This window comes from Ursus maritimus, unplaced genomic scaffold (genome assembly GCF_017311325.1).
Source record: "Ursus maritimus isolate PB19 unplaced genomic scaffold, ASM1731132v1 scaffold_2, whole genome shotgun sequence".
Taxonomy (NCBI): domain Eukaryota; kingdom Metazoa; phylum Chordata; class Mammalia; order Carnivora; family Ursidae; genus Ursus; species Ursus maritimus.
The window spans coordinates 97442275-97465026 of record NW_024424452.1 but is presented as its reverse complement, the minus strand read 5'-3'; the positions used below and the strand labels follow the sequence as shown (position 1 = coordinate 97465026).

At 35.5% G+C, this 22752-nt stretch overlaps 1 protein-coding gene and 1 long non-coding RNA gene across 3 annotated transcripts in view; one reads left to right on the top strand and one right to left on the bottom strand.

The window, feature by feature from the left end:
- The window catches only part of CRB1 (crumbs cell polarity complex component 1), a 177142-nt gene extending 172251 nt beyond the window's left edge, over positions 1-4891 (bottom strand). Inside the window, exon 1 of the mRNA XM_008685170.1 lies at positions 4846-4891. Within this exon, the coding sequence (XP_008683392.1) occupies positions 4846-4891 (46 nt within the window). The remainder of the gene's footprint in view (positions 1-4845) is intronic.
- Positions 4892-15658: 10767 nt separating this feature from the next.
- The window catches only part of LOC103657682, a 59182-nt gene continuing 52088 nt past the window's right edge, over positions 15659-22752 (top strand). For both annotated transcript variants that reach the window (XR_566919.2, XR_005836413.1), the window contains exon 1: positions 15659-15945. This is a non-coding gene — a long non-coding RNA (uncharacterized LOC103657682). The remainder of the gene's footprint in view (positions 15946-22752) is intronic.

Below are 22752 nucleotides of genomic sequence, written 5' to 3'. Positions count from 1 at the left end.
AGTTTTATAAGAATTAAGAGGATATCACATATCAAATATGAAAAAATTACTCCCCACTCAGATACTCAAGTAAAATAATTTGAGGTCTTGATCTAACACATACCTCCCAGAAGAATATAGATTGGAAAGAAAAGAGTGGTAAATAATGACTTGCAATATTACATATGCATACACATACACGTATTATTAAATATAGTATCTAAATAATGTGTGTAATTTAAAATTTAAAGGATAAAGACCAGCTGTCTGGGAATTTAACACTATAGAGCCTGAGAACAGGAAAGAACAATAAATGAGTCCTCTTGAAAAAGATATGAAATCTCTGGCTAATTCTGCTCTTACTATAGAAATAAAATAGCATGAACTAATACCTGACAATGTCATCTATTTTTAATGATTGAATTGATATAAAAGTCATTCAAATGGGATCTTACCATGTAATTTGAGGTTGAGTGTGGGATGATTGCAATAATCAAGAACATTAGCTTTAAAAAAAACCCCATAAAATCAGATAATATTGAGAAAATAATTGTATTTATTAATATTAATTAGAATAATCAATATATTATAATAATTAATATTAGCTTATTAATATTAAATTCCCTCATGTAATGAAAAGCTACAATAAACTACTTGGAAAGTGTTTTATGATTGTTAGCCCACAGTGATAGAAAAAGTAAAACTCAGGGGCACCTGGGTGGCTCAGTCAGTTAGGCATCTGCCTTAGGCTCAGGTCATGATCCCAGTCATTGTTGGGCACCCTGCTCAGCAGGGGGTCTGCTTCTGCCTCTCCTTCTGCTCCTCCCCACCCTGCTCATACTCTCTCTCTCTCTCAAATAAATAAATAAATAAAATCTTAAAAAAAAAAGTAAAACTCAGTTCATTAAAATGGAAGAAAAAGACATATATATCTACCCTCCTACATATTTTAATTTTTTTATTAATAACCCCATTCAAATGGAGTTTTTAAAGAGTATGTTGTTCAAGAAATGAATTATATTGTACAGATATTTAAATATTAATTATTAATGTTTGAGATGTTAAGTGATTCTGATTCTTGAAATTATTACCTTTACTTAGAGCCTACTAGTTGCAAACTTACAGAAGTAGCCAATTTTGAGATTGGCATATATAAAAATAGACATGATTAATGTTCATGGTGTATTTAGTTTCATCTCTTATTTTGAAAGGTATTTATTTTAAAGAAGGCTTCTGTCTTGATAAGAGTCCATTACAATTAAAAATGCGTTTACATTTACTACCAGGAGCCAGGCACAAGAAACAGTAATAACCTGCCATTTCAACAGATATTTTTACTTTAATGAACGGATAATTAACTTTTTTTTGGTAAGATTGCAATGTACATAAACCTAAAATACCCTCATTACAAATACTCAGGACTACCAGAACAAATGTGTAAGTGAAGGAAAGAGAGATCACCAGGTGACACAAAGAAGGAGTTGCAAATCAGCAGGATAATTATGTATATCAACATTGTGTGGGTGTTCATCAACAGAGAGAGAAATGAGGAGTAGAGTATGGATCTTGTATATCAGGAGCTTGTTTTTTATGCCCATGGAAAGGAGCTAAGGGATATGGAACTAAGGCATTCAGTGAAAAGAAGGCGTAACAAATAACCTTCCCACTATCAAGGGTATGGGGAGCAACCATGAAGCTAATGACTTCCTAGCCTTTGCACATCAGATCTCCAAGGGATCAAAACTGAGAGACTGCATTCGTCCCATTTATAGTGTGCGTATGACCTGAGGTCCCCCTCCCCTGCGTGTGCGCGCACACACACACACACACACACACACACATGAAAGGGAACATAAAAACTGATCCTGAATCAATGGTACACTTGGCTTCTTGGCAAAAGCAAATAAAAAAGTATTCAGAGGGAAGCGCCCATAATTCTGATCACAAAATGTTCTCATAGAATAAACAAAATAAAAATTTTAAAGAAACCCCTCAAAGAAAAGATCACAATTAAAAAAATCACAAGTCATAAAAGGAAACAAAGGCAATGAGTTAACAGAAGCAATAAACAGGAGAATAAGCCCCAAACCTTGAGATAAAAGACTGATGAGTGCAACTTTTATATAACTGGATAAAAATAACTATATATGTAACCACTTAAAACTCAATAAATTAAACACAGCTGAAGAGAAAAAGGGGAAATATGTTAGCAGGGTTAATAGAAAACAAGAATAGAAGAAAAAGCTCCATAATCATCTAAAAGGGGTACACAGAGAGAACAGAGAGAATGGGAAAGCGATAGTACTCAGGTGATAAAAGGTTTAGATTCCTCAAAACCCATGAGAGTTGTGAAGCTTCATAAAAAAAAAAACTCAAAAAGTTTTAAATATGATGAATGAAATAAAATAAAATTAATAAAAATAAATAAATTCCCAACCAAGGCACATCACAGTATACAGAAGATGAAGAGATTGTAGTATGCAACCAGAAAGAAAACAGAGACACCAAAGGAATGAAAATTAGGGTGAGATCAGAATTCTCCACAGAAACAATAATGGTCTGAAGACAAAGACATAATACCTTCAAAGATAAGATATCATTCAAGAGTTAAGGAGGAAGTAATGATTTTTCAGGAGGATATTTCCTACTTACTGACAGTACTACAGCAGACTAAGACATATACTCAAGAAAGAGAAAAACTGAAATTGGATGGAAAAGATAATATGTTAAAAGCTTACAGGCAAAGAAAGCATTAATACATAAATAAGCTTATGAGTATAAAACAAGGAGATGCAAGGAAAATATACAGTAACACAATAAATATATGAACAGCATGGTCAAAAATAAAGCAAATAAGACACTCATTCAACAGGAGTGCAGGGATATTTTTTACTTTTTAGACTTTTTAAAAAAAGATTTACTTATTTATTTGAGAGAGAGAGAGTGTATGCATGAGTGGGGAGAGAGAAGCAGACTCCCCGCTGAATGCAGAGCCTGACATGGCTTGATCCCACAACCCTGAGATCATGACCTGAGTGGAAATCAAGAGTCAGTCAATGAACTGACTGAGCCACCCAGGCACCCCTATCTTTAGACTTTTAAAAATCAGACTGTGACTGTTAAATTTATAAGAATAACAAAAAGAAGAGAAGAGAAGAGAAACAAAATATATTGTCAAATCAGGAAGTGGAGGTGGGGAAGGAATAAAGAAAATTGTATCAACCCCAAAATAGTACATGAAAGGAGGAGGAAGGAAATCAGACTATGAAAAGTCATGGTAAACAGAAAGCACGAAATAAGATGATATAAACAAATGCAAATATATTAATAATCATACATATACATGAACTAAAAAAATCACCACTTAAATGATTTAAAATTTCAAATGAGATATAAAAACAAAATTTAGCTATAGCTCATGTACAAGAAATTACCCTAAATGTGATGATACAGAAAGGTTGAAATGAAAGAATAAAAAGGTCACTCCAGAAAAATTATAAACCAAAATAAAATTGGTATACCTAAATTAATACCAAACAGACTTTATAGAAAATATATTGGAATAAAAAAGAATAATTACAAGTGAGACAACTCACTGGAAAGATACAATAATCATGAACATACTGTATGCACATAAAACAAAGCTTAGAAAGACCAAAAGTAGATGAAATTACAAAGATAATTTTCCAAATCCTTTGCCAACCATGTAAGACTTTTAGTTCAGTAATCTAAAAATTGATAGGTAAAGCATTTTAAAATTTTCTAATAATATATTGTGGTATTGGTGCAGGTGTAGATAAAAGAAGAATGAAACCATGAAGAGCCTTCATTTAGAACCATATATACATATGTACATACATATGTACATATATACGTATGTAGAAGTAAAATGACAAGTCGCTGGAAAACAATGGGACATTCAACAAATTATAATCTATGGGAAAACGATTTTAGTTGCAGAATCCTCTCTGGGTATTTTACACAGAAAAGAATTTTATAAAAGAATATTGGATAGTCCAGAGCTTCACTTGAAAGTCAGACATCCTGTCTCTGAAGCGTGCAGCCAAGAAAAATGGCAGTCCTACCACAAGGACTTCTCTAAGGGAAACTCCATTGCTACTGCAGCTTGGCCTCAGTTACGTTCAGTATCAGATGCCAGAATTCCACCAACTTAACAAACAGTTCTATCATCATGCTTGCCAGAATATTATTATACCAGTTCCACTGAACAGAGTTGCCACTTCCAAATCCAAGTTTCATGCATGTCTGTCTGATTGGCAGAATCTAGATTTCATGCCCATGTTCTAGTTATCAAGAAGTCTGACTTTTATCTTGAGAAGATAAAACAAATTGACAAATTGCCTAAATATAAAAATGGTTTTTCAAAATTTTTGGATAGCAAAAATCATGTAATTCTATGTGTGCCTACTGGTCATCAATATGCACCATTGCTCCATATGCAAACTTCAAAAATAAAACAATAGACTCCCACCTAATATAATAAAACCCTTCTTAAAAAAAAAAAAAAACAAAAAAACACCAGAACGCTCTCCCTTCATGTGCTCATCATTCATAGATGTTAAATATAGAATGGAGACCAGACTTGGAAATTCCCTGAGCAAGAAAACCACATAAGTGAAACTTAATTTAACTCATTCTGAAAAACAAGTGAAACTCAGGATATTTCTTGTAAATGTCTCTGATAATCATACAAGAAAATTAAGTCATCTTCCTAAAAATGGTGTAAGATTACCATTTTTAACCAATCCCCTGCAATTTGGAAACCCCCCCCTGTAATAATCAATCATTATAAAGGTTAAACAACATCCTCATTTTCACTTTATAAACCTTCTTGTAATATCATACCTTGGAGATTCTCATCAGTCTTTAAACTTAAAAGCTCCAAGTCCATGAACTGTCTTATATGTACCATGAACTCTTAACTAAATACTATTTATTGATTTTTGCGGTTTTAATTTTCCTATTTCTGCATTTTTGACACAACATTCTCCAATTCTAGGATCTCTGAGTGTAGTAGTCATCTGTTGTCCTATAACAGATCACTTTCAAAACTTAGTGGCTTAACACATCGAACATCTATTAATGTTTAGTTTCTGTGTGTCAGAAATCTAGGCACAGCTTAGCTGGAAACCTCCAACTCAAGGTCCTTCATGTGGTTATAGTCATCCTGTTGGCTGGGGCTGCACTGCAGTCTCATCTGGAGGCTTAACAAGGGGACAATCTGCTTCGAAAGTCACCAGTGTAGTTTTGAGTTGAGTTCCTTACATCTTTGGATTGAGGGCTTGAGTTCCTCACTGCCTGTTAGCCTTAGGCAAATCTTTGCCATGTGATCCCCTCCGTAGGGAAGATCACAGTATGACAGCTAGCTTCCCTCAGAGCGCACAAAAAGAACAAAAGTAAGCACCCCAGGTGGAAGCTACAGTTTATTATAATCTAATATCGAAAGAGACATCCCATTACCTTTGTGTTATTTGTTCCGTAAGAACGAGTTTCAGTCCATACTCAAGGAGAAGGAGTCTCACGAGGGCATGAATACCATGAGTGGAGTGGGGTAGGGCAGATCATTGTGGGCCATCTTAGGGATGCCTACTACATTTCTTTCCACATCTAGTCAGAATTTTATCCTGACAGTTTATAACCTATGAACTACACTATAATACTAAACATCAACAATATTCCCAATATAAGATAGAATAGCAATCAGAAAAGATAGAAATGATTTTGTATGGAATAGCATGATGTGACTACAGCATTTAGGAGTCTATGGATTGTGTTGCTTTGATAACTATGGTGGGTAGGAGAAACAAAGCCAAATGTAGAATAATTGTCCATTTCGGTTGGAATGAATCTCCTCCATATTAAAAGTGGTATAATCAACCTGCCAGGAGATGCCTTACCAGTTATATTTTACCTAGGGGGAAATGCTCTCATTCTTGTCTTTGTGCCTCTATATGTCATATGCCTTCTTTTCCTTCTGGCTGCCTTTAAGATTGTCTCTGCCATTTATTTGGAGCAATTTCATTATGATGTATTTTTGTGTGGTTTTCTTTATGCTTGGGATGTTTTGGGGGTTTTTGTTTTTGTGGGGGAAGGGGATATTGAGTTCTTTGAGGGTTTTGTTGTTGTCGTTGTTGCTCATCATTTGTTCAAATATTTTTTCTTCTTATCCCCTTGCTCAAGGACTCCAATTACACCTATATTAGACCTCAGAAGTTGTTCCACAGCTCACTTGCTCTTTTTTTTGTTGTTGTTGTTGTTTTTTTGCCTCTTTGTTTGTTTTACTTTGTTTTGGTTTTAATCCTTATTTTCTGTGTGTTTAATTTTGGATAGTCTATATTGCTATTTCTTCATTTCACTAATCTTTCCTTCAATGTCTAATTTATCATTAATATACTTTTCATTTCACATATTGTTTTAATCTAAGTTTGATTTGAATCTTTTTTTATATCTACCATATTTATACTTTACTTTTTAAAATATCTGTAATACAGTTATAACACCTGTTTTAATGCCCTTATCTGATAATCCTAACTTCTGTGTCAGTTTGTGATCAGTTTTTATTGACTGACTTTTATCCTCATTTGGGTCTTATTTTCGTGTTTCTTTGAATGCCTTTTTTATTTGATTGTGAATTTTACATTGTTAAGTGCTGGTTATTTTTATATTCCTATGTATTTTCTTGAGGCGTGTTCTAAGATGCAGTTATTTGGAAATAGTTTGATCTGTTTCCTATTTACTTTTAAGATTTGTTAAGCAAGACAAGAGTAGGCTGAGTCTAGAGCTAATTATTCACCAATACTGAGCAAGACCCTGTTTATTCTATCCAGTGTCCTATAAATCATGAGGTTATCTGGTCTGGCCAGTAAGTACAGGTGCTGCTATCAGCCCTCTGTAAGTGCTGGCCACTATAACCTCTAATCATTTCAGGTCATATCCTTTTCCAGGTCTTGGGTAGTTTCATCACATGTATGAGCTAATCAGAACTCAGCTGAATATTCAAGGGGAAGCTTCTGCAGATCTCAGGTATTCTGTCTGTGCAGAAATCTTCTCTAATACTCTGTACTTAGTGAATTCTGTCTGTCTGTGTGTCCTCAAACATTCAACTTCCCCTTCAATTCAGTAATTTACTGAGCTCAGCCCAGGTGCCCCCTTCCTATGCAGTTGCCTGGAAACTCTATAAAGATAGTAAGCTTAAGCAATAGTAGGGCTCGCTTTCTTTGTTTCCCAGTACTTGGGGAGGATTGTCCATTACCTAATAGCCCATGTCTTGAAAACCATTGTTTCATGTATTTTGTCAATTTTTTTATTGCTTCAGACAGGATGATAATTCCGGTCCCTGTTACTCCGTTTGCTCAGAAGTAGAAGTACCCTTCAGACTATGACCTTTAAATGCAATGGATTTCTTGCTCATTTTTATCTAAGTTTATATAACTAAGAAGTAAGGCAATTCCAGGTAGATCATTTGATTAGTTGTATTTCTTTCTCCTTCATGAGCAGAGTGATTCCTTTTTTTGGCAAGCCATAGGTAAAGTTAGCATGCCTTGTTACTATCTCCAATGTCTTTCTTTAGTCCCTCTGTTCCTCACAGTAAAAAGCCAGCATACCCATTCTGCATTGGGATCAATCAGGATTCCCATTATAGGGGCCACCATAACCAATTTCACATGCTTAAAAACTTTTCCAAACTCTTCCACAGTTGATCTATTTAGGTCCTCTACTTCACGTCTCTGAGTTAATAAACTGAAAGTAAATCTATGTTGATGAATTGGTGGATTAATATAGAATTGCCTTTTAATAAACAAACCTTCTGTGAAGTCTTAACTAACAAAAGCAATAAACTCTGAGGAGAAAATTTCAGGTACTGCAGCAGACTATTTGGGTATATTAGGCTAGTTATAGTAGGATGAAGATATTCTGCAGTTCCAAGGGCTAGAACCACCTATGTGATACCTTTCCGATTTGGGGTTTATCAAATTCAGCCTCTTTATTATCAAGCTCTGCCTTTCTGATTCTAAAATAGAATGTAATATATAATATACCATAATATATTATTTCTTAATTAACTCCTGCTTATTCAGGCTATATTCCAGAAATTCATTTTACTTGTCCTGTGACCTACGAATGTGAATACAATGTGATACAATGTGAATTTTTGGAATTCCAGAAGCATACAACTATTACACAATAATCTATCAATGTAAGTTTACTTTGAGAATTTTCTGGTATTTATGAACTTTTATTCATAAATGTCCAATACTCTATGAAGAAAATTAATAGAATTCAAAGTAGTTTTCCTTTTACCCTTGGACCAGAGAAAATGATTCATGTGCTTGAATAATCGAATCAAATTTTAATTTTTTTGATGACCATATGGCTTTGTTTTAAATTATATATATAAATAAAATTTTTATCAAATTATAATACTAAAAATAAGAACGATGTCAGTGATTTCTCTATAACCTGGATGGTGCATTAAGAGGTCATCCAAGGTATGCAGGTGGTCTTCAGGCACTAATAACATATGATAACACTGAAGATTAATTCTAACAAAACACTCTGACTTTACAGTACTGGCTAAGAAGTCCTAGAAGTACACCGAGAGCCAAGAGAACTTTATATATATCAAAAATATTCTCCTCTAATTCAGAGAATAAGCAAAATTAAATTTATAATTATTAAAAATTATAATTTATTGAGAAAGTTTCTATTCTATCTAGATGATTCTCCTCACTACTTAATCAGCATGTGTCTTTCCCCTGGCATGACCTTCCTGCAGTGAAATGGGAGCAGCTTTGTCTCCTGAGTCATGCATCTGTGCTCCACCTGTGCACAAAGTGTTTTACCACCATGGGCTACTCCTCACTTTGCGGTCAGTCACCACCTCAAACTTCTGGACTATGATCTCTCAAAAAACTCTTGTTCCCATCACACTGGCCTTGGCAGAGAGGGAAGTCTGAGTCACACTATACCTGTTGATAGCTCAATTTCACCATTATTCACCATTCCACTCCCCAAGGCTATAAAAGTCATAAAATCTCATGGAAGTTTTGGAGACACAGAGAAGCTTTAAGATGCAGTAACACAGATGAGTTAAAATGGAGAATTCGACACTTTTGTCGCTAGTCCCTTGTACATCCCTCAGAGAGGAATGTTTCGCTGGCTGTTTTCCTGTGGAGTTGACCTTCTGCCAAGTTGACCAATCTCTTCCCTCATCCTTGATTTTCTCCACGGTCTCTTTTTTTACTCTCTGACCCCCAAAATCATGGCCATTTATTATTAAAGGTAGCTTAGCTATCATTTTCTTGCATGATCTTCTTAGAAGCCATGCCGTTGGGACAGATGGAGCTTCACCTTTTCACTCCCTACAAACAATTATCCCAACTACCATCTAGTAACTTCCCACTCCAGAGGGACTTCAGTGTGGATAGGAACAATCCTTCACAGTTAGGGACTACCTCACACTTCAGTAGCCTTCATCCCCAAGCTGTTTCAGCAACCAGCTCTCAAGACCACATCTTGTCATCATCCCTCAATCTCTGACACTGAATTTTTAAAGTCTTCTATGATAATCATGAATCTGCAACCCAGTACAACTTGAAGGACAGAGTAAGTTTAAATTTTATTACAAGTGAAAGATTGTGACAGAGGCATAGGTTTTAGCAACGATTTTAGCAATGATCATTTCAAAAAACTATCAAAGAGGAGAAGATTCCAACCAAGCAGTAGATTCCCTTGTTCTCCTTCTGAAACAATTATGGTATTATAATGAACACTTGATCTATCAGCTTTTAAAGGATAAATGCAGTGACTAAAGGTTTTTATTTGCTTACTGTGTCTCAGCATTTTACATACTGGAAAAGAAGGGTTAACAGATGTTTCTTTGGCCTTTTCCTTAGAGTCAGGCATGCCTGAAGGTTTGACCTTTAGTCTTGCAGCAGCAACTCAGGTATGGTTATAAATTACCTATGTTGGATACAAGATAAATGAAAGTCCTGTGTACTAGACCAAGCACTTGAAACTCATTGTCAAGTCTGTTTAATGAGTGATTGGGAACGAGTGAAATGGAGCTGTCCTGCAGTGTGGGGGCTATTTGCATAAACCTGAGGAGATTGACTAAACAGTTACATGCATATGGCTCAATATAAAAACTGAAGGGACCTCAGAGCTGATGGCTTCCCTGAGCTGAAGTTGTATCCAGTCAACTTTGTTCCTTGTGACTACACACACCCAGTGTGCAGAATGATTGGGATATCCAAAGCTGTATACCTAGGGATCACAAGATCACTGCTACGTTGTTGTGTGTGCCACGATGCTTGTCCTGTAAACTTTCTTAAAGATAACCAACCTTAGTGCTTGATGAAGCCTACTGTGAATCTTGAGTTTGATTGTCAGTCTGAAGATAAGACCGCAATTCCTGGTAAAACAGAATGTGTCACACATATTATTTTATTTAATCCTCACAATACTCCAATGCAGTTAGAAATAATCACCATTTCCATTTTTCAGATGAGAAAATATAGTTTAAGTAAAACAGGTCAAGGTCATACAGCTTATGATTGAAATTATTTCTCATTTCTTACATATTTTCAAAACTGATTTCTCTCTAATAAGCATCTATTTTCTGCATCTTAAAAATAGGAAATATTTACTTAATATCTTTGTCTATAAATAGTTCCTCTTAGCAGGAGCTCTGTGACTTAAAATTTATTGTTAGAATATCTATATTATTTTTAAATAAAATGTAGTATAAATGATATTCTATTTTATGACTATTAAAGATTTTTTGCCTACCTGGTTTTTTTTTACATCACACTTATGTTGTGCATCACACACAATTTGACATTCTGTGTGGTGTTTTTTTTTTTCACTTATATTTTTGGGGAGACAAAAGGTAACTTTGGTGTAAGTGTTGAATTCTTTCCGCCTTTCCTTGCCCTCTAGAGTAAATTTGGTTTTATTTGCTCATCTTCCCTACCCCTCTTCCAACCTCTATGAATTGTTTTATCCTTGCCAGCTTTATCCCTGGGTTCTTCTGATGTAAAATTAATACAGTGGGAAAAGAGAGAAGCAGATTTGAGAATCCAAGACAGGGGACTTATATAAGAAAGGGTTGATATTTGTTTTAAAGAGGAAAAAAGTAGGGGTAACTTATGAGGCCTTCAAGAAAAGGGATCTTTGGGAAGGCTGAGAGATTGGACCCGGGGAAGTGGCAAGAGATATTGAGAACATAAAAACGGAGAAAGAGTATTTCTTTTGAAGTTTTTTTGTGTGAATTATATTCTGTATTTCCATGCATTTAAGAGACCCCATAAAATATTTAAATTGCTTTAATTTAATTTTGGTTACTGGATTGTGTTTCTATCTTTGAAAGTAACTCTAGATACTAGAGCATAAAGCAACACAATTTATGTTTCAAATATTTTCTTAGTACAAATGTGTTTGATTGATTTCATTAGGGCTATTTCTAATTTCTCAATATATACAAATGTTATGGCTACCTTGGCATGTTAATCTTTGCCCTCATTTTCAATTATTATTTTCCTAGAAGAGTTACTGGGTCATTAGATATGAATATTCATATTTAAGGCTTTGATCCATAATGTAAAAAATTTTTATAGACTTTCTCTCTAGACTTTTTCTGTTCCTATCATGGTAAATAGTCTATAGTATGGGCTCAATGATAGTTATTAGCAAGTGAGGACTCAAATCTTCATCTCCTAATTGGGTTTCTCCCTTGAACTATGGAAAGGTATCTCCAACTGCCTAATGGACATCTTCACCTAAATGTCCCCATTATATTTCAAAATAAAAATTTCAATTGTAGGTATTTAGCCTGCATTCTTCCCTGCATTTACTATTTGAGATGATGTCATACCATTTAAGATTAAGAAGCTTGGAAATCATCATTCACTATACTCCCTTTCCCTCTCACTCATTTCTCATCAAATGCTAAGCTGATTTCCCCCTAAATATTCTAAGTCCCCCCTGGTTCCTCCACTTTGCTATGACCACACAGTTTCAGGTCCCCATCACTTTATGCTAAGCCTCTCTACCTACAACCAACCTTTCACCTCCTTAGTACATCCTCCTTGTAGCCAAGGCTGAGCATTCAGCACTCCTGTTTAAAGCCCTTCAGTGTCTTCCCATCTTCTTTAGTGGCTCTCCCCAATATATATGCAAAGAGTAGGTTACAGGAGTGCCAGGGCTGCAGGAGGCGCCAGGTGCTCAGCCTTGGTTGTCAGCAGGCCTGACACTGGGCCAGTGCGGTGAGCATATACGACCCTTTCTCTGTGGGCCTTGATGTGAAAACACTTGAGCAATTCTGACAAGAGTATAACTCTTCATTATAACATTTAAAGCCTGTCCCTACATGGACCACACCCACATCCCCTTATCTCACATCACTTCCCCAATGAGGCATTTTTCTGTTAGTAGCTCCCAAATGCACTGCGCCCTTGGTTGCTTCCTGCCTTTTTCTTACCCATTACTCCCCTACTCTCCCCCACTTCTTCCCTCATACCCGCCTTTGCCACACTTTGAGAATCAATAATCTCCCAGCTCCTATTTTGTTAAACTATGGATTAGTGTCTCTTAAAGTCTGGTCTGTAAATAACATGCATCAGAATCAGGTGGGGCTTGTTTGAAAAAAAAAAAAAACTGACTCCTGGGTCCCACCCAGGAATAACTGAATCATAACACTTGGACTTGGAACCCATAAAAATCCACCACTTAAATCACCCCCCATGGTTTTATTTTACACATTAAATTGTGTAAAACATTACTGTACACAAAACCTCACTGATATAGTTTACCAGACATGGTTAAGCTATGCCATAAAATAGCAAAAACAAGTAGAGTTAAATAAGAAAATTCAGTGAAATATTTACAAGAAAAAGAACATGAAAACTACCCTTCATTTAAAAAACAAATGGTTATATTGATGGCAGGGACTATAATTGACTCTAAGAATTAATGAGATATATCTTTATGACAATCTATATTCTAAGCAATTCCAATATTAAAGTAAAAAATGATTACCTATTAGAGTAAATAAAAATGCCTTAGAGAAATGTGCCTGGTAGAAAACATGATCAGTGTGGTATTTGGATTTTTTTAAAGCCAGTTTATTCCTCAAGTTCATGGTTCTTTGAAATTCTGTCATTATTCTCACAACAAATTTCTCTTCGAGGATATACAGTATGTTGATATTTGGGATTATACTTGTAGCGCATGCACTGGTGAAGAATGATGTGGAGAACAAAAGCAAAAGAAATGTAGCAAAAAATTAAATTTCCTTACAACTTACAGCCCATTGGTAAGTACTTGAGACAGGCAGAGTGACCTTCCTCCAGGAACTCAACTGGTGCAATGTGAATACTTTGCTAAGGGCAAAAGGCAATCTTAGCTTGTCATTAGCCCCACCTCCAGGATCCTGGAAGTCTATTTTAACATATAAAAATCCTTTTGGAAACTTTCTTTATCACTACCCCCCAAGATACATGTTAGCAATCATCCTCCAAGCATATGACTTACCAATATATGTCTCGTCACTAAGGGTTTATTAGACAGTAGTAAGTGACCTTATCCTAACAGCTAGCCCCTCGAGGTCCTGGAAACCTTGTTTCCAAATTACTTAGAGACTTACACTATCTCCAACCCCCTCCGAACTTGAAAGTATATAATCAGCCATTCCTCACAATCCCAGTGCAGCTCTTTCTGCCCACAGGTCCTGTCCTCTTGCTTTAATAAAACCACCTTTTCTGCACCAAAGATGGCTCAAGAATTCTTTCTTGATTGTTCGCACCCAGATCCCAGCATTTCCCATCAATGTATACACGATAAATAATTTTTATTTAATACCTTTCTTTCTCATGACTTAAGCTGTAGCTCATTACTTATAAATGGAACTTATTTACAGGCTTAATTGATGAACTTCCCCTTTGCATCTCCCTCCCTTGATTACGTTTTCCGATTTACGATTGCCAGTTATATTTACATTAATGTTTTCCTTCATAAAGCCAAAAGTCTGGAGGCAGAATTCTTTTACAATATCTATATAAAGGCTATATAATTCTGGGGGACCAAAAGTTTTAAATTGTGCAATGTTTAAGAGGTCTCGTGAATACTGGAATCAATATATCCAAATTCTGAATGTGTGATATGGCTATATTGAAAAGTACATTAAACAAAAAAAAAATTTCTAGATATTTGAATGAACTATTTAGTGAATGGTTTTACTTTTCCCCTCTAAGCCTTAGATTTCTAGGCAAAACGAGAATAATTATCTTTATCACGAGCTTTGTATTAAATGAGATAAACTATGTAAACTACTCAGTATAATGCCTGGAGAAGATGGGTGACAAAGTTTAATTGTATCTGACATCCAAGGAAAGTAGGAATTATCGACTCCCCTAATTTAAAAATAAACAGGATCCTGGAGATTTATTAGATCCAAACACAAGGAATATGAGGATAAGAGGGTAGGGCTTAGTTGCTTCTGCTTTTGACACTGAGTCCTTCTATATGGACACTATCTGCATCTATTCTTGCTCTTCCAAGCCTAGAGAAAGCAGCAAGCTCATGCAAACTTCTCCTTAGTTCTAGGGCTGAGTTCAGGACCTCAAGCAGTTCCAACAGTTAGTCAGCTAGCTGCTGCCACTGAGCAGAAAATTAAATGCACATACATACCCTATTTTCAGTGCTCCATAGAGTGTTCCATAAAGGAAGCCAGGAGGCAAAATAAATTAGATATAATGAGGTTAGTTAGGAGAAGATTTCTATTTACTTCTATAATTATTTAAGTTTATAAATAGAGAAAATAATTCTTTAGTTTATGATTAGCTTAGAAGAAAATGTAAAGATATAGTCAGTAATATAACAGGCAGATTAAAGGCTTTTTAGTCCAGAAAGTATTAATTAAACATGGAGGCCATTACACTGAAGTGGCCCTAATGCCTTAACAAGCCTGCGTAAACAAACCCAGACCTGTACCTATAACGCCTCAAGGTTAAGAAATCAAAACCTAAGGACAACCAATCACAAACAGCCCACTAGGCTTTCCTAAGTAAAAGCAACAGCTTAAGCATTGGCCTTACTTTGCTTCCACCTGCTCTCCATAACAGTCCTTCCCCTACCTCTTGTCACAGAAATGCTCCTAACCATTTCCCATTTGGCACTGCCTGATTCAAATAGATTTTTTTTCTCAAATAAACTTAATATGTGTAATTTACTCTGTGTATCTCTTAACAATAGCTTCTTATAATAGTGTATTTGATGCAATTTTTAGGCACTGATACCCAAAATGTTAAGTTTTGCTTTTTATTTTTCTTCTTTTTTTTAACCAACCTCTGGTAGAGGTGTGTGATATTGTGAAATAAGTCTTCATCCCTAGTTCTGGGCACACAGCTCCTAAAACTCATAATTTCCTAAAAGCCATCGGAGCATCATTTTTATAATATTTGGTCTTTTGTCCTTAGTTTCTGAAATAGTTCCAGAGTAATAAAGGTGAAAGGAGTGTCTTGTTAATTGTAGTGAGCCTAAGCACAACACTATTCGTTATTTAGGTGATTTTTGGAAAGCACCTAGATGGCCACAGGGTGGGGACTGTTTGCCTGGGGAACCAACCGTGTAATTAGATGGTTGGAACTTTCAACCCCATCACCAGATCTTTGGGGAGGGGAAAAGAGCTGGAGGTTGAGTGAATCACCAGTGGTCAATGATTTAATCAATCATGACCATGTAATGAAGCCTTGATTAAAAAACAAAACAAAACAAAAAAACCTAACCGAAGGGGTTTGGAGAGCTTCCGGGTTGGTGAACACATGGCGGTGTCTGGAGAGGGCACAAAAGCTCTGCACCCTTTTCCACCTTCCATACCTTCCCCTATGCATCTCTTCCATCTAACTGTTCCAGAGCTGTATCCTTGTACAATACATCCATAATCTGGTAAGCAAGCTGTTTGGTTTTTTTTTTTTTTTCTGAGTTCTGTGAACCACTCTAACAACTTATCAAGCCTGAGAAAGTGGTTGTGGAAACCTCTGATTTATAGTCAGTCTGTCAGAAGCATGAGTGATAACCTGGACTTGCGTATGAAGTGGGGATGGTGGGGGTGGGAGGTCTGGTGAGACAGAGCCCTTAATCTGTGGGGTTTGCGTTGACGCCAGGTAAATAGTGTCAGAATTGAACTGAATTATAGGACAGCCAGTTGGTATCCACAGAGAATTAGGAAAACCCACACATTTGGTGGCCAGGAGTATTGAAGTGTTGGGTATGAGTAAGGTAGTAAGTAGAGGGGGAAACAGTTTTTCCTTTCAAGGTTCTAATGATAAATGAAGTGAAGATGAAGGGGCTCCGGGTGGCTCAGTCAGTTGCGTCTGCCTTGGGCTCAGGTCATAATCTCAGGGTCCTGGGTTCAAGCCCCACATCCAGCTCCCTGCTCAATAGGGAGCCTGTTTCTCCCTCTCCCTCTGCTCCCCACCCCCGCTTAAGCTCTCTCTCAAATAAATAAATAAGATCTTAAAAAAAGAAATGAAGATGAAGAGAAATAGGAATTTATAACATACAAACTATATATGCTATTCCCTAAATTTGAGTTGAAATTAACATCAAAGTATAATTTTATTAGGGCCAATGATTTCAAGGCAAGTTGATTATATTTCCTTTCAGAAAACATTTCTTCACATCATAAGACTAGTTTGACTTTTTGAACTAAATTTTCTATCTCTACATCTAGAAAGAACGCCCAGATCAGTGCACGGACATTTGAATATCTCAAAGTGTGATTATTCCCTTAGACAATGTGTGAACAGCCTTTACACACCTGTCTGCTCCACTATAGTATGGATATGCCCGGACAATAGTCATCTTTTTTATAGTCAACACATTACTCATATTAACTGCTTAATAAATATGTGTTGAAATGTTTGTCAATGTCATTTAAATTTTTATTATTCATCTTATTATTCATTCATTTTGAATATTCATGGTTACTTAAAAAATTTGTTTAAAAATATCTTCCTGCAAGTTGGAAACAACAGAAAAAATGGAGCAGACTATATTATTTGTTTCAAATATTTTCTGCCTTAATACATCCTTTGTCCGGTGACATCAGGCTTAGCTATATGACCTGCTTCGGACAATGAAATGTGAGCCAAAGTGATGTAAGTCACATATGAGGTAAAGATTTAAGACCTTTTACATGGTTCTACCATTGCTCTTTTCCCTCTGCCAGAAAACACCATTTCCTGGAAAGGGACTGTCCCTTCCACTTGTGTCCCCAAATGAAAAAGACATATAAAGTAGAGCTGTAGTCAAACTGTACTATGGAAACACAATATAAACCTTTGTTGTTTTAAACCATTCAAATGCTGACTTTGTTGCTGCAACATAACCTAGTGAAAGGTAGTTCATACAGGGTGAGATTACTAAAAATACCCTTTGCTTATGAAACTCTGATTCAATTATTCAAAATAATCATGGAATCCTAAAATGTAGATCTCAAAGGAAACTTGGTAATTATATAATCTAACCCCTTCATTTTACAAGTGAGGAAAATTAGAGGCGTATGAGCTTAAATGATGCATTTACGGACAGGCAACTAACTGATGATGGACCAGGGCCTGAATCTGAATGTCCTAACTCTACATATTTAAAAATTGATGCTGCTGTGTATTTAAAAATATAAATAATTGTTCTTCAACTACATTTAGAAGGAAAGATAACTAAAATTATAAAAGATAAGAAATCACAATAATTCATCTACTTATTGCTGCTAACTCACGGGTTTTTTTTTTTCCAAAAGTGATACTCAATTTGCTAAGAGTTGTTTTCCTTCTCTCCCTCTCCTTGTGCTCAGAACTACAGATCTGACACTGACTGGCCAGACCATTACTTGTTGAATAGACTTGGTCTCTGCGTGAAGCAGACGGAACTGTCCTGAGATTGAACCATAGACGCAATCTCATTAGCTGCCTGCTCTCACTAATTTGCCTACAGTAGGCTTATTTTAAAGGGTTAAAGAATTTTGAATTTAGAGAAAAGAATTATTCATCAGGAATTATCAGGATAATTATGTAAAGAACCAAAAAGACGACAGTGAGAGTAATCTAGGTTACAGATGAGCAATTCCTGCCTCTGCAGAAATTAGTCACAAGAGTGGGATAGCAGTTGAAACTGTAAATGCTTTTAATTTGGAAAAGTTTTAAAGGTGAAATAGATAATTATCTAGGAATAATAATTTTTAAAAAAACCTCCTGATTTGTTGTGTTTGCCAAAATTTCTCCAATGCAATTACTTCCACCATTGCAAATTAGAGTGGTTTAATAAGAGACATGCAAAATTCCTGAATGTTTACCTTTTGGCTTTTGTGAACTAGTATGAGGCTTAGAACCTGACAGACCTGAGTTTAAATCTTAATTTTATCACCTTGTAACTGTGTTTTAAATATTTTACATGAGCTATCTTGGCCTTAGGTGTCTTAATTGGCTTCAGAATAGCTACTGTGTAGGATCACTGTAAGAATAGACATATATAACTGAAACCTCTCCTACTATTTTGCTCTATTTTGCTTAATCTACTCCAGCTATGTTGAACACCTTGCAATATCTCAAACACTGTAGGCACATTCCTGCCTCAGGACCTTTGTACTTGCTATTTTCTTTGCCGAAATATTCACCCAGATATCCTCACGTCTCACCTGCTCTCTTTCTTTCATCCTTTGCTTTTCTCCAAAGCACTACTACCAGCTCACAATTACATATTGTGCTTATTTATTTGCACAATAATTTACAATAGCAAGGATTATGGTCTCTTTGTTGACTACTGCAGCCTCAAAGCCTAGAACAGTATCAGTCATATGGACTTCATAGATATTTGTGGAATAAATGAAGTGATTGAATTAAAAACTTTTAACATTTATTCATTATCCTGTCTTGAGGCTAGGGATGACTAATCTTACCTTGATTTCCCTCTAGAACCAAGAAACTTTCGGTTGCAGCCAAAACCATTCCGCTCTAAATAGTCCTGCCCATTCTTACCACAGTGTCTTCTCTTATTCTGTGTCCCTTACTGTTATTATTGTCTTGGATTTTCCATTTAATAGAACTTTGCTGAGAACAAAGGAAAAGCTAGGGAATATTGGACAACCTACCTAACATATTGCTGTAAAACTGGAAAAATCACTGCTTTTTATTAGATTGGGAAAGAAACTCTAGAAGATTGATTAAGAAGTATTAACAATATCAACAAATAAGATCTAGTGCTAGATGACTCAGTGACTTTCCTTCTCTGATTTCACTGTTATAGCGAAAACGTAAGAGGAAAATAAAGAATGGCATGTTAATAAACACAACAAATAACGCATGCCCAGTAATTTATAATCCGTGTTTTGAATTGATAATGAAAGGCACTGTAATCTTTTGGTGCCCCAAGTAACAAATATAATCTCTGAAAGAAAAACAGCTTAAAGTAATGAACATTTATTTAGGTAAAGAGCTAAGCTATTTGTCCTGAGAAAATATGGAAACACATTTATCCCCAATTCTAGTGCCAACTCTCAGTATTAATCAGACACTAACTTAATTTCATAGGGCAAATCTATGAAGGAGAAAATTCTGAGCGCTCAATTCAAACCAGAAGGTTGAACGTGTAAAAGGTGGGTATAGTGTAAAGAAAGATGAAAAATAGGAGCAAAATAGGAGCACACTGTATTGACCACTTACCGCGTTTTAAAAATCCTTTTATAATTCAATTTGTATATGAAGTTAATTTTACCCAATAAAAGAGGTATTGATCAAGCAGTTTCATCAAATATCAGAGTTTTATTCACAGTAAATATTATAGGCTGAATTGTTTCTCCCAAGAAGATATATATAAATATATATATTTTAAAGATTTTATTCATTAGAGAGAGAGAGAGTACGTGCATGCACATGAGCAGGGGAGAGGGGTAGAGGGAGAAGAGACTCTGCGGAGCAGGGAGCCCCATGCAGGACTCAATCCCAGGACCCTGGGATCATAACCTGAGCCAAAGGCAGACACTTAACTGACTGAGCCACCCAGGCACCACCTTTTTTTTTTTTAATATTTTATTTATTTATTTGAAATGAGCAGTAACATTTAAAAGATAACTAAAAACTCATTTTTGTTGTCCACTTGACTTTCAAAATATGATATTTTAATACAATTAAGGATAATTTTTGAAAATCACCAAAAATGAGAAAAGAATGCAGAGCACCTGGGTGGTTCAGTCAGCCAAACGTCTGACTCTTGATTTCGGCTCAGGCCCTGATCTCAGGGTGGTGAGATTGAGCCCTGTGTGGGGCTCCACCCTGGGCATGGAGCCTGTGTAAGAGTCTCCCTCTCCCTCAGCCCCTCCCCTCCTTTCTTAAAAAAAATGAAAAAATATAATTCTTCAGAAAAATCTGATTCACCTTAGATAAGTATCAAAAAATAGAAGCTAAAATTAATTCTGCTATATTATTTAGGGAACAGTGAGTAACCTTTATGAAGTAGAAATTATTTTAAGCTGATGAGATAATTATTTTATGAAGAAGCAAATATATCTTTTTCTCTAATAATTATGTAGGCAATTTACAACATGCTGTTGCAAGATATTAACTAACACAGTGAATACCAAATTTTTAAATGTCTCCACACATGTAGAATTTTAAAGGAGAGTGGGTAATTACTGCCTAATGAATAACATCAGCTTTCTGTGACTCATTGAGCAAATTCAAGTCTTTCTTGATGATGACATTAAGATTGGATAAATCAGACCATATCTTTATAGATTCTATTTGTTCTTTATATCTGAGACAGATTGAAAAGAAAGTATTCTTTAAAATAACTCTATTCAAATTCGGTTACTTAATAATTGCTGAAGGGTTTCAAGAAGACTGGATAGTACCCCAAAGTCACGGAAGTTATTTATATAACTTTAATAGTCATTCCATCAAACCACGTTTTATTTACATACTGTGACCATGCTTTGAAGATGGATTAAAACAATGACTTTTAAATTAGTCTAAATGTGGCATTTACATAGAAAATGTTCAGTTTACCTCCAAATGTATAAAAGACTAGTGAAATATAGCCATAAATGACTTTTCTGATTCATGGTTGCTTTATTGTGATAGTTTCTTTAAACCCCTTCACAACAGAGTCCTATGTCAAGGTTGCATAGAGAGTTATTACAAGGTGCTCTCAGCCCCCAGTAATGGACTATAAGAAAGTCTTATTCCAATAAAATTCTCTCTTAATACATCAAAAGCAAAAAAAAAATAATAGATCTTCCTGAATTATTAAAATTCAGTTGACTCCATACACGAGAACCAGTTTTGCAAATTGTGGAACATAGAAGAAAACAACTGGGAGAGTAATAGCAAATTCATTTCAACTCTGTGTAAAGGGGAATGTCTACATGCTGAGGAAGCAAAAGTGAACGTCGCTTCCTGAACCTTGCTCTAATATTCTCCATGTCCCGTGTGCTCATCCAGAAGGAAATAAAGAGTGTAGGACATTGGCATGCCCCTGGTAGGAGAGCAAGGCACCACTTTTATTAAAAAATAAGTAAAATAAATTTATAGTTTGTAGCCAAAGGTGACTCTTTTTTCTCAAATTCAAGGGACTTTATTTCAAAATTCAAGAGGAAGAATCATTGATCCATTCAACTAATTCTATCCTAATAGCTAAAACTTTCTGTGTGTTTATTATATTCTGAGCAGCATGTTAAGGCTCTTCCACCTTATCATTTCAAGGGAATCACTACATACAAGCTAAGAGCACAGAATGCAGAGCTGACCACAGGATTCTAGTCCCAGTTCAACCATTCACTAGCAGTATGGCCTCGGGCAAGTAAATCAACTTGTACATGCCTCTCGTTCTTCAGCTATAAAACGAATTAATGACAAATTCTACTTGATAGGTAGGTTAAGTATATTAAATGGGAATGACGCTTGCAAGGCTTATATTGCTTACCTTCTCTCCTAAATAATCCCTTTGAGGAGAGAGATATGTTTATATTTTACTATTTTAATGATTCCTACCATCATCATGTTCTCAATAAAGTTCTCAAGAGAGATTTATTGGGTCATGCAGAACTTGTGATCACCTGCATTTGAAATCAAGAGCTTGATCAATTATAGGCTCCTAGGATCTACACAGACATACTAAATATCTGGGGCTATACTTGAGAGACTGTATCTCCAGTGAACATTTCAGCTCTCTGATGTACCAAAGGCTACACTGATATAGTGATCTGAGTCTTGGTCTCATTCTATAAAATGCCAATGATTATAACAGTATTTATGTATAGAGTTGTAAAATTAAATGGAATATAGCATATATAAAATGTTAACACATTAAAAACTTGTACGATTAGCTATTATTTTGTTCATTTGACTGGAACATTTTCAAGAGTGCTAAGAGATAAGGGTAGAAAAGAAGGCTAAGGCCAGGTTGTGAAAGTTTTAAAATCAGGTACAACAAAAAAAAAAGTCTGAAGCATTTTCACATGGCAGGCAATATCATCGTGTCTTGCCAGCAAATATATTAACACAGAAAGAAGTTGGCCTGCCCAAAAAGTAAACAAAGTGAAGCTTCAAATTTGTTTTTTAAACTATAGAAATAGTGCGCTAGAGAATAAATCAAATTACAATTACTTAGAGTGTAGCAATAAAATCGCCCACTCAGAGAGAGTTCTTTGTATGTAATTATAGGTTCATAATTATAAGACCCTTAAAAAAAGAGATGCAT